Source organism: Salvia hispanica, chromosome 4 (assembly GCF_023119035.1).
Source record: "Salvia hispanica cultivar TCC Black 2014 chromosome 4, UniMelb_Shisp_WGS_1.0, whole genome shotgun sequence".
NCBI classification, from domain to species: Eukaryota; Viridiplantae; Streptophyta; class Magnoliopsida; order Lamiales; family Lamiaceae; genus Salvia; species Salvia hispanica.
In genome coordinates this window covers 52,713,845-52,726,548 of record NC_062968.1, presented here as the reverse complement: position 1 = coordinate 52,726,548, position 12,704 = coordinate 52,713,845, and the positions used below count along the sequence as shown (strand labels likewise).

At 34.5% G+C, this 12,704-nt stretch overlaps 2 protein-coding genes across 2 annotated transcripts; both read right to left on the bottom strand.

Annotated features, from left to right (window-relative positions):
* Positions 1–3,349: 3,349 nt before the first annotated feature.
* On the bottom strand, positions 3,350–6,584 carry LOC125223481 (zinc finger CCCH domain-containing protein 48-like). Its single transcript, XM_048126651.1, has 8 exons — positions 6,530–6,584; positions 5,135–5,680; positions 4,795–4,980; positions 4,570–4,671; positions 4,275–4,421; positions 3,973–4,152; positions 3,763–3,860; positions 3,350–3,671 (listed from the first exon to the last, which is right to left on the bottom strand). The coding sequence occupies exons 2-8, from the start codon at positions 5,669–5,671 to the stop codon at positions 3,527–3,529; spliced, it is 1,395 nt and encodes a 464-aa protein (XP_047982608.1). The 5' UTR covers positions 5,672–5,680; positions 6,530–6,584; the 3' UTR covers positions 3,350–3,526.
* Positions 6,585–8,295: 1,711 nt separating this feature from the next.
* On the bottom strand, positions 8,296–10,468 carry LOC125218241 (UDP-galactose/UDP-glucose transporter 4-like). Its single transcript, XM_048119878.1, has 7 exons — positions 10,129–10,468; positions 9,723–9,751; positions 9,449–9,650; positions 9,118–9,360; positions 8,939–9,040; positions 8,754–8,861; positions 8,296–8,671 (listed from the first exon to the last, which is right to left on the bottom strand). Exons 1-7 carry the CDS (start codon positions 10,252–10,254, stop codon positions 8,399–8,401), a joined length of 1,083 nt encoding a protein of 360 aa, XP_047975835.1. The 5' UTR covers positions 10,255–10,468; the 3' UTR covers positions 8,296–8,398.
* Between the last annotated feature and the right edge of the window lie 2,236 nt (positions 10,469–12,704).

Below are 12,704 nucleotides of genomic sequence, written 5' to 3'. Positions count from 1 at the left end.
ATAATTTAAAAAATACATACATATGTGGCTTGTGTGCCTAACTTCTTGTTTGTTTCTTTCTTTTTCTTTGAAGTGGCCGTAAAACCTACATGGCTAGGTAAACATTATGTAAAATATATACTAGGAAACAACTCAACAACCCAACAAAAGTTAAACCAATATTTTCCAATTTATTATTGTTGTTCTAACACTTCAAAAATCTTTATGATACTCAACATAGTAATAAAATGAACTTTTCATAAATGAATATGATACAAATAAAAAGATAGTAGTGAATAGTGGATTATTATTATTTTTAATTTGAGTTTTTAGTGAAATTCTAGTGGAGTGGATGGAATGCAGTGTTGCATTCTTATCCATGTAGCCATCAACAAGAAAAGCAATCCCATCTTGAGATGTAATTTTAGGGCACCAATATAATGGTGATAGTTCTGATGATGACATGATTTCATAATCTAATTGTCACAGTCGCAAATATATTTCAAGCACCAAAAATAACATCTTTTTTTATGGTGGAGTAGTTACCACTTACCATCGATGTGAACCCTCGCTACCTCCCAAATACTCACGTTTTTTATTGGTGCAGCTTCTTTCTATATTTAACATATTGTTTTAATTGTTAGTTGTTGCTGTCAAACTGAAGTACTCCTACTTATTTATTTTCATTTATTTTAATATTATGTGTTATGGTGCATATTTCATTTTGAGTTGCATCATTTGTGAGCATCATTCTTGTTCACTCCATGTTGATGTGTATAACTTTAAAAGAATGAATAAAATGAGTAGTAAATTGAAGTTTTAATTTTTATGTTACTTGTGAAATTGATAATATCAGTAACAAAGGTATTATAACTAAACTAAATATATAAAACAAAATAATTAATAATAAGCCTAGATTTTTTTTATAGATCCAAACATATTTGCATTCTGGTTCATAAGTTTTAACTATAAGGACTATTTATTTTATGATCTTTATTAAAATATATCATAAAGTATCTCAATGTTTTATAAGGATAAAAACACAATCTTATTTTTTTCTTATATAGAATGTTATTTACCATATAGTAGTAGTTTTTAATTTTAAAAAGGTAATATTGTCATAGAATCTCGGCCTAATATGATACTACTATATCATCACAAATTTACAAAAATAAGACTATATGCTTGTCCAATGGGCTTTAACACCATTTCTCTAATTGGGCTTAAAAAATTTACCCAAAAATTTGAACTTCGATGAAAACCCTTTTTACATGCTTACATATCCAATGAACAAGGAATCTACATCTAGTCATTTTTATAACATTTTTATCTAATAGCATTGAATTAATTAATTTCGTCGACATAAACAAAACTAGTGAAGTTAGACTAGGACGGACAAAGTGAAAAAGGTCATCGGAGGGATGATTTAATGGATTTTTGGACAGTGGATCGATCCCCTATTGATTATATATGTCTAATGATGCTCAAATATCAATTGTAGTGTAAAAAAAAGTTGAAACAGCCATTGATAAACATCAAACTAAGTCAACATAAACATCACATCTTAAACTACCCTAGTAGAAAAAATAGGAAAAAAAATTACAATTAGAAGTAAAAACACAGAAACATGATGTGATTAATTAGCGTCCATGCAAAGTAAGCAACTTTCTTGATCTAGAGGTGATCTTGATGACGAAGCCAGGCGAAACGTCGTCGTGTTGCTGAATGTGGGAGTTGTTTTCGAGTATAAATGGATCGTCGCACTTGTCGCTGATGCTGTGAAGCGTCTCTCCCTCTCTCACTACATATATTTCGCTGCATTCTCTTCCACGCGCCGCCCTTTCATCCACAGCCATCAACACAAACAAGAGAAAAATAGTATAGCAAAATCCCATCACCCCAATATCTCCCTCTCCCTCTCCCTCTCTCTATGTTAATATATATGTGAAGTGTTAATTAATTGTAATTAAGGGAATTAATTAAAGGGTCCACGACCGCGAGTGTGGAGTTTACGAGGGTTAGTGGTTAGTTTTGGAACGTTTAAGTGGTAGCTCTTTAAATGTTGTTTAATTATTTAATACTATATACTTTAGTTTTGTTTTACTGTATTTGTCTCTTATTTATTATGTGACCAATAACATTTGGTATTCCTTCCAATAAATAAATTATTTCTAACATTTGGTACTATGCTTTAAATTAATTAATGGGCATTGGTCTTGGTCAGTAGTCTGTTGCCAGTAAATCGATACAACCTTGTGATGAAAATTGACAAAAAACTAATCTTCTTTTATAACAAGAGTTCAAGATTTTCTATTAGTAGAGAGTTTGCTTAATATAAATAATGGAGTACTACCATTGTTTAGTAAAAATAAGACTTTCTCGTTTCATAAATTTCCTAATAAGTACGGAGTAGTCAAATAAGACATTAAAGGATAGATTTTATTCTTGGGAAATTGGTCTCTAAAATCATGAACTTTGCCTAAAATTTGGTATTTACCATGAACTTTAAAATTGGTATATAATATCACGAACTTTGCATTTTGTTTGGTATTTCCCAAACTCACTCAAATAAGATATTTTCATCAAAATCTTATTTAATATAGACAACCTTGATATGTTTTATAATATTTGAAACCACTTTTTAAGTTCATAACATGTAGCATAAAAAGTCATGTTGAAAACTACGTTGATTTAATTGTGCCAAGTATGATAAAAAAAAAGCCTCGTAAGTTAGTGAAATATAGTAATAAACATGCCGTGGGAAATACCAAACAAAATGCAAAGTTCGTGATATTATATACCAATTTCAAAGTTCATGGGAAATACCAAATTTTAAGCAAAGTTCATGGTTTTAGAGACCAATTTCCCTTTATTCTTTACAAAAATAAGACTTCTAATTACGCATAATAATTCTCGCTGAATAAAGTCTTAGTTGGTTGTATTAAAATGTCTTGTTTTAGTACTTTAGAAAAAGCTTATTTGTTTTTATGCAATTAAAAGTCTTATTATTATTAATTGTAAGAAAATCTTATTTGATTTTATAAAAAGATATTAAGTTTTGTTAAAACGAAATCTCATTTAGACATAAAAAAGGAAATAAAATATTTTATTTGTATTAATTAGTTGTAAATAGAAATATTATTTGAGTTTATGGACGTTTGATTAGACTACTAAGTTAAAAGTTCACAAGAGTTTTCAGTTAAATCAAATTGTAAAAATGTAATTTTATTAATTTAATTAAATAAATTTAAGGTCATGGAGAAGGAAATGAAATTTAGAGGACTAGTATTTCAGAAACAAAAGTTCATGCAACTCCAATGCTGGAAAAACGATCTAAACGATTCAAAGCAATGATAAAAAAGAGCAGAAATGAATAATATTATATTGACATTCATTCAAAATAATTGTTGATACAAAGTAACGGCCTTTGCTCAACTAAACTTCCAAACAATAGCTGGACTAATACAATAACAAGCATCCAACGACTGCAGATTTATGAAGAGAAAATCACAGCCTCTGACTCGCTCCGATCTGAAGGAGAGTCGGCTCATGATGCTGTTTCAGAGGGCGTCCCAAGCAATCTCCAGATGGACACCTCTCCAGTCCCATCACCAGTGAAAAATAGTCCATCAACGCCAATCCGAATCACTTCAACTGGCCGTTTTGAAAATATCCTTCCCCTCTCCGTGAATCTTGAAGCACAAAACACAGAAAAAATTAGATGGCTGCAAAAGGATGAGATAAGAGCTTTTTCTTTTATGAACTTTGGTTTCTGATACTCACGAAGGCAGGTCGTAGAGGCGGACTGTGCTGTCACTAAATGAGCAGAGAAGAATAGGTTTTACTTCTGCATCGTGTATGCCACAGAGAGTCATGAGCTCCTGAAACAGTTTATATGATGTGTTAAAGAAATTGGTCTACAAAGTACATACAAGGATCAACCAAGTGCAGTTGGAGAATATTTAACATAATTGACGACACAAGGGCACTTACATGATCTTCTTGAGTCTCATGAACAACCTCTATCGTCCCACTTTCAGTAGCAGCCCAAACTTTTAATGTTTTGTCAAGAGAAGCCGATAACAAATAGTTATCCCAGCAGATGACGGATGTTACGTCTCTTGTATGCCCACACAGAGTCTGCAAGCACTGCAAGTTTTGCAGGTCCCATGCCTAGAAATAATTTCAACATTAAGAAGTTGTAACATTTAAACATTCATAGAATTTGGGATGTCGCGTTGAGCCTAAAATAACGACAGTATGTTCCAAAATGTCCCAGAAAGGAAATATGTTACCTTGATAGTACAGTCTCTCGAACCCGAATACAGCCTACCAGCCCCAACAACAAGAGAACATACAGCGCCTTCGTGCCCCTTCAACATGGCAGCTGGTTCTGGAATATTGGTAGCTGGATTCCACTTCCACACCAAAATGGTACCATCCTGCATTCGTGTATTGTAAATAAAATGAAAATCCTCTTTAAAACTTGACAGGTTAACAAGATGTCAAAATCTTAATTTAACGGGCGAAAATGGGTGCATGTTTCGGAGAATGGAGATAACACCATGTGAAGGACATTGGGAGCATTACCTCCATTCCAGCAAACAACTTATCCTCATCTATGATCATACTGCAAACTGATCCAACTGCCTCACTGAGAGAAAGCTCAGTCTGATTTTGGAGGTTCCATGCCTAAAATGTAAACAAAAGAGTCAGAAATAACCCACCTTAGTTATGTAAACAAGAAGAGACAACTGTTTAAAATGACACAGTTTATCAGGCTATGGTGAGTCTGGCCATGCCAACAAATCATACCTTCACAACATTCTGCGACCCAGCAAACAGCCATGGGCCTTCAGCAACTAAACACCCAACATCACCACCGATCATCACAGAACCAACAACCTGACCATTGTTGCAGTCCCATGCACGAACAGACCCATCCTTACTGCTCGAATAGAGCTTGTCACCAACAGAGGGGAGTGAAATTCCAGTTATGGCCTGAGAAAAATTATAAAGGTTAATTGTACATAGTAAACCTACACTTGACACTAGACAGAGGTCCAACTGGTATTTGGATGAAAAAGAACAGTAACTTAACTTACAATCAACAACAATTCGGAACAATATATATCAATATGTATCTAAGACGTACCTTTTTATGCCCTTCTAACACTGCCAACTTTGTAAATCCAGAACCGCAGAACCATGAGTGCAAATCCTTGCACTTTTCCCCATGGACACAATTTCCAGTAACCCAGTACTTGCATTGCTTTGGCTGGGCTTTTTGAACAATGCTTTTCTCTGGTATGTCTCTTACAACAGTCACAACCTTCTGTTGGTACTGTGCAACACGATCACTCCCAACCATAGCAGTGGTCAATCCCTGATCTCCGTGATCAATCTTTCCAGAATTCCTTGTAGTGTTAGATACACATGCTTTATTACTCCGGGGGCCATCAAAGTTAGGATTTTTCCAAGTCCGACTTTTGGGTTGCTTGGAAGGAACGGCGTTAGGTGGTGCCAACTGTGGCTGTCTCTGAGTTTTTGAAGGCGGAGATTCTTTGTGCAGGTACCTACATGGGTCTCTGTTGCATCTCCCTTCAAGCCAGTAGATGCAAACTTGGTTCTTCAAAGGCTTTCCACCGACTCGGACAAAGACAGATTCTTTCCTTGCAGTTGCGATCGCCATTGCAGAATACTAAACGAACAAAGAATCGCATAACAATCAGAAACTGAGCCAACTTGGTGCAGTCTAACCAAACTGCCTGCTGCTTCCACTATAAAGACTGAAGTTACCCATAATCCATATGCAAAAAAACAAAGATTATAAACAGGAACCCTCTAACAGAAGATCAAGTCCACTAATCCGAGATACAATCTTCAACACATGGGAGATGAGCAGATTTCATACTGAGAACTCGTGCACAGAATTGATTAATTGAGCACTCGAGAAGTTCTAGTCTTGAACAAAATCACAGAAATCGGCGTTCAGTGGCTGAGACCGAATCCCATGATCGTTGTTCTTGATTCCATCCACCTCCTTGAAGATAATTTACTTAAATCCAGAATTAAAAGGAACGGAACTAAAACTAACTTATCCGTAGACAATAATAAATACCAATCCAAAAACTCATCTTCAGCACCATCAGCATAATAACAATCTAAAACCCTAGAATTCCGTAGATCGCTCGTTCTTCTTCAAGAGAAAAATAAAATACGCCCCTAAAGAAGCCTAAATTCCGCGATTCGCGTCCCTTGAATCGATATCCAATGTCCGATAAATCCAGACAGAATTAACCGGCATCGAAGAATCAATTGAAACAAGAAAACAAGAATCCATAATACTAACTAATCCGAACAAACAGAGCGCGCAATAAGAAACCCCTAAATTCCGAAACCCTAAATCGCTCAAACAATAAATCAGGCAAAGCCGATCCAACGATTGAAGAGTCTTGAAAAGCCATGATCGAAACGAATCAGTCGCCAACGGAAAAGCGCCGGAAAATTACTCAGAACGATATGCAGAGAGATCGGGTAAAAAGCAAACCTGTTTTCTTTCTTTTTGATATTGCAAAACCTGATTTCGTTGAATGATTTTAGAGTCGTACCGAGATGAATATATAGACAAGGTAACACCGACAATTAAATTGAACTCTTTTAATTATGGTAATTTTCCTTGTGGGCATGAGCCGAGCAGAAACTCTCTCTATGTATACATATTTTTAATTTGATTTTTGCTCTATAAATATCATTCCACAACATTTTAAGGAGGAACATGTGTATTTTTTTTGTGTTTTTTTAATTTTTCAGAAATCGTAATTTTTTAAAAAATTTTAATTTGTAAGTTTGTAATTTTTAATTTCCCAAATGAATAATAAAATTTCCGTGTTATAATTGTTCAATGTGTCAATTTTACGATAAAAAATAGTTTTAATACTAGTACTACTTGTTAACAATGAAATTTAATGTCTATGGCCTGGGAAGGCTTGACCTGGGGTACATAATTGTGGAGTTGTGGCCTGACGCAAAAAATAAAGGAGAATGTGATACGGTAGAGAGGACTTGGGGCCTGGCCATGGGCTATGTCAGCCTAGGGCTGGGTTGATACGATATACCGTATCAAAAATTTTGTTTCGTTATCATATCGGAAATATCGATATAAAAGAATTTCATATCGTTATTGTTTCGAAAGTTTCGGTATGGAAAAAAACTATATCGTTACCGTTTCAAAATTTTGGTATATCGTACCGAACTTCGGTATACTGTTTTGAACGGTATATCGATATTTCGTACGATATACCGAAATTCTATACCATTTCGAATACTTGTATACCAAAAAATATAATTTCAAAACTAAAAAATAAAATCAAAATTAATATAATTTCAACATAATAAAATAAACATTGTCCACATCTTCATAATCAAACTATACTACGTATATAATTAAGTTATATGGATAGATTTATGATTTAAACTTTAATCTTAAAAAAATAAATTATATTATTATTATTATTATTATTATTATTATTATTATTATTATTATTATTATTATTATTATTATTATTATTATTATCGGTATAAACGGTATAAACGATTTGTATCGATAATTCGATACGTATTTATTTTCGATATATTTCGGTATACCGATAATATCGAATATATCGTATATTCGATATAAAACGGTATATCGCGGTATAAGAAAATTCATATCGTTATCATACCGAAAACTTTCGATACGGTATTGTATCGTACCGAAAGTTTTGGTATACCGAAAATTCGATATTTTTCAATACGATACGATCGATATACTGTTTTTTCGGTATATTTACCCAGCCCTATATCAGCCTCGTATTTAAGTCCCTTTATGAAAACTATGCACCTAATCTTTGTCTCATATACACTAGAGGGGGCTTCAGCACCCCCATCAAGATTTATGTTTTAAAACATAGATCTTGATTACTTTATATCTAATACTCACTCAGTCCGACATTAGGAGTCCCGGTTGAGTTGGGTGTGGATTTTAAAAAATGTTTGAGTGTGTAATAATATTATAAAGTGTGTGATAATGAAATGTGGGATCCATTTGCATTATTATTTGCTCTATTCTTTGGATATATTTTTACTTGTGCCTTTTAGTGTTTTATTTTATAATATTTTTATCTCACTTTTTATGAAAATGTCTAACCGGGACTCCTAATACCGGACGGATGAAAATGGTCAACCCGGGCCTCCTAAGGGAGTACTATATACTATCTCTTAAATACATCATTGTTCTTTGATCGATATCTCAACGTGACAATCGATGGCTCCATATGTCAAAATATCACAACTCATTGCACATTCAATGAAATGAAAAGTTTTAAGACTACATTACATGGTAAAAGCCATCGAAAACTATATATCACTAAACTTCATTTTAAACCAAAGGTCTCTTTTCCTCATCTTCCTCGATTCCTATCTGAACCCTGCTGCTGCTCTTGTCTTCTTCTTCCCCGTGTCGGGACTCCATTTCAACCTTCTTCGCCTTTGGATTCGAGGCCCTCTTCAAAGGCGGCTTGTTCTCCGGCAGCATCTTCAACACAATCCCCATTGTTATCAGCAGCAGTCCACTCCCATGTTGCTCTGTCAAAGGCTTTGTGAATATCATGTACGACAGCAACAACGTCACCGCTTTCCTCGCAGTCGTCACCTGTCGACGAAGGCCAGACAGATTCAAGATTTATCAGGGATGTTTTATCTCTCTTAACACATTTTTTTATCACATTACATACCATCGCTGTGGTGGCTGCCCCGAACAGGGCAATGAGGGAGAGGACCGAGACCTGCCCGATGAAGGTGGCCATGGCTTCAAAGATCAGAACTCCGTAAACATAGGGATGCTGCACAGAAACAATGATGATCAGTCATGTCATAAATCAACAAATTAGCAGAGTTTTCTTCATATATGTATACATACCTTTGAGCAAGAATCCCAAGCCGTGAAAAGTTCTCCTGTGAGCAACATTGGTGGGATCAAGAAGGGCATCCCCACGAGCGTGGAGCAGAAGAGCATCTCCGTCTGTGGAAACACACAGCCATTTTCATATAAACACACAACTATATAATCACATGTACTAACTCTTTCTCATTTCACACCTGTGTCGTCTCAGGATTCATGGTGAAGATAGCTTCCTGCAGATTCCCCAAGAAAGCATCCATAATCAGCGCCCCGGACACCATCATCACGCCTATCACGCTGAAATTGGGAGACGTTTGGGCATCTGCCAGGGTGAACAGAATCAACCCGACAACCAAGAGCACAGCAGATATATACTCGTGAGGAGGGTATTTCCGTCTCAGGCCAGGAATAAACGCCCCCATCACCATCACCGGGAGAACCTGATGATATCCAAACAACACAGTATCAAGATAGCTAGTTCAAACCATAAGGCAAAAAGCAAGATATGGATGAGAAAACGCGGGAGACCTTGGTGGATTTGAACATGATCTGCGCGGGATAGTTGAGGAAGGCCAAGGAGCCCTTGGTGAGGCCATTAGAACCCATGAGCACAGCAGAGAGCTTGACATAACTCTTCCATGGATTCACCATTTGCTTGGTGGTGAATCCTTGGAGATATATCAGCAAAATGTACACCCATCCTTGCACAAAGGTGAAGTACCATCCATAACTGTAAGGAAATCACACCAACATTATTCCAAATTTCTTGTATAATTAAGGGGTGGATTAAGTCAAGTGTTACCTGAACTGAAGTCTGTTATACACATATTCCTGAAATTTTCATCATAAATTTGTCAGTGCTTAACAACACACACACACACAGAGGGACTAATGAGTCAAAAATTGAATCCATGTGTAGTAAATGGTAAATTCATTTGAATAAGAACAAACAGTAACAACAGTTGGCGAACAAGACAATATGAACACCAGAAAAGCGTAAGCGGTGGAGGAAACAAACAACCCAAAAGCAGAGAGCTTTATCAAAAGAAATCATATGAGTAATCATCACAATTACGCAAATCAAAACCACCTTCCTCCGAAAAAGGATCAAAATCGCAGCAATCATTCACTACAAAACCCTTTTAACAACAAATGGAGTACTAATAAAAAACAGAGAAACAAACACGTCACAAAAATTGGGAATTTACCTCACAGATCCCATTAACAAGGTAACCAAAGAAAAACCCAGTTGAGCAAATGAGGAACTGATGCCATCTGGGCCTCTCCGTCAGCGAAATTCCAAAGAGGGAGCGCGCCTGCTCTTCATTCTTCATCTTCTCTCTCTCAAGAAAGGTTTTTTACTACTCAAAACTAAAAGCCCTGGAAATGGGTGGGCGCATGTGCTTGAGAATTTGAAGTGGGATTGAGTGAATTCAACGTATTAGCATGTTGACTATGTGAGTGAGGATCGGAAACACAGAATTTAAGGCTAACGTATCAGTTCATCGACGGGGAAATGTCATGAGCGTTTCAATCAAGAGAGAGAAAAGCGCAAAGGGTTGAGTATTTTATGCAGGGGAATTCAATTAGGTGTACGCGTCACCACCGCATCAACAGTGTTCTCTTGCGTAGCCCCACCGCGGATCTTCCTCTTCATTAATTCATACATCGTGACGTGCACGTGCCGTTATTTTCCATTTTCGGATACAATACTAAATTCAAAATTCCCTATTTTTTCCACGCATAGAATATGGATTAATTTTCTACTATCAAATTATAAACTTCAATCAAATACTGGTTCGTTCATATCAAATTTAAATAAGACATTATGAAATTTTAAATTTTTATGATTGTCTTACAATAACTTTTTTTAAATCAAATTCTGGTTCATTGATAACGTAGATTGTATCGACGTTGATGACTAATGACGTTGTTTTAAGCAAGAGAAATTAAAAATATATTTTTTAAAAATTTGGTTATATGATTTCTAGTAATTCAGAATTATTAAATTTCTTAAGTTATTCAAATTTGAAAAGGTATAGAAGAGTCCAAGTGTGAAACTATAATTCGTAAATACTTATTTTTTCGAATCTTATTCTTTTGTGAAGCACCTAACTATTAATCCTATACATAGCATGTGTTGTTTTTATTAGAAACAATTCTCTCACTCCTCTCTAATCATATATTAACGGATAGCTATATAATTTTGTCATTTTGTCATATCGAGTCGTTTGGAGCCAAATTATACAAGGGAATATATTCCAAATTCAATATAGATTGCTTTTTCCTTTTGAAATTCAAAAATAGTAGTAATAGTAGTAGTAGAATTATTAATTGTACACGTCATCTTAACATCAATTACACATTTACACAATTTTACTCCAAATATCCGATCCAATATAAATTTGAGTCAAAAGATTTGATTTAATCCGTTATTTATGATATGTTGAATGACTCGGATTAGTTGGCAGTCCAGCGTTGAACTTTTTCCGGTTTAACATTAGGCACATAAAATTAGATGGAATAAAATTTTCGAAATTTAAGATTTTGACTATTTCCCTAGTTTTTATTTTAAAAACGTTCTTGTTATAGTAACAAATTAGCTCTGGCGAGTTGATTTAATATTAATTTATCCTAGCTTGAAATAAACTTTGAATGAAAAATAAAAGTAGTAGTACTTTTATAGGACTTTTTGTTAAATCAATACTTAGTGCACCAAAAGTAGTAGTAAGATTGTATTTTGTGAACCACGATTGCATTTTCCCTGCTAATTGACTTTTTGGCTCAATTAGTAGTACTTAATGGGAAGATATTAATTCAACGTATCCTCTACGGCAATTAGAATAAATCTTAAATAACTATCCACATCTAATAACTATAGACGAAAAAAAAAAGTTCTAACGTTGAGTATTAATCAATAAGTTAATAATCTCTCTATTGGTGACACATACAAGAAAGTGAAGAAAACTGTGTGTTTCTGCAATTCTGTTACAGTAGCAATTTGGACAATTAAATTGAATAAAGAATTCACAATATTTTAATAGGCTACTCGAGATCAACCCGATTTGTTTTTGGATCCCTAATGAATATTGATTTTATAAGTAATGGTGTAAATCGTGTTTATTATTAGGAGACAGATATCATATCTTATTACTTTTTGATTATTCCCAAATCCCTCGGAAAGTTTTCTTTTTTAATTGAGGGAAAATAGTTAGTTGAGTTTGATCTTTGTATTAATGGTTCCTTTATTCGTAAGATTAATATAATAATTTTTTGTATGTCTATAAGTTTTAGTCTATTATACAAGAAAATATCTCAAATTTAACTTTGAAGGGGTTTTGATAAAATGCTACATTATATAAAAACTCGATGAAGAAAGGATTATTCTTCTTACCATAATCTGTAGTGGAATACTTTTAGTAAAAAAAAAAATAGTACTCTTATATGTTCACTCTCAATTTTATTCCCAAAAAATTCTCAGTTTTATCTTGCATCAAAAACCCATGAATTTCCACGTTTTTCATAAAATGTTATAACTGAAAAATTCAATGACGAAAAATGGCTAATTTACTGAAAATATAAAATGTTATTTTGCAGAAAAATATATAGGAAACACTTAAAGTTGGGACAGTTTCCCAAAAAACCCTAAAATGGGATAAATGAATTTATAAATGTTTGTGATATTTTCTAAAATTTCCTAAGAGCATCCGCAATGGTCGGCTAGCGACCGGCTAGCCGATTCGTCGCGCTGCCGATCGGTTAGCCGAACCATTGCAGTCGGCCA

Excerpts from the sequence above, each read along its gene's own strand:
- LOC125223481 (XM_048126651.1), bottom strand. The coding sequence starts at position 5,671 with ATGGCGATCGCAACTGCAAGGAAAGAATCTGTCTTTGTCCGAGTCGGT. Across the intron at positions 4,981-5,134 it reads TGTTAGAAGGGCATAAAAAG|GCCATAACTGGAATTTCACT; the intron begins GTACGTCTTAGA and ends AATTTTTCTCAG. Across the intron at positions 3,861-3,972 it reads ATGAGACTCAAGAAGATCAT|GAGCTCATGACTCTCTGTGG; the intron begins GTAAGTGCCCTT and ends AAACTGTTTCAG.
- LOC125218241 (XM_048119878.1), bottom strand. The coding sequence starts at position 10,254 with ATGAAGAATGAAGAGCAGGCGCGCTCCCTCTTTGGAATTTCGCTGACG. Across the intron at positions 9,651-9,722 it reads TATAACAGACTTCAGTTCAG|TTATGGATGGTACTTCACCT; the intron begins GTAACACTTGAC and ends ATTTCCTTACAG. Across the intron at positions 8,672-8,753 it reads GGGCAGCCACCACAGCGATG|GTGACGACTGCGAGGAAAGC; the intron begins GTATGTAATGTG and ends CTTCGTCGACAG.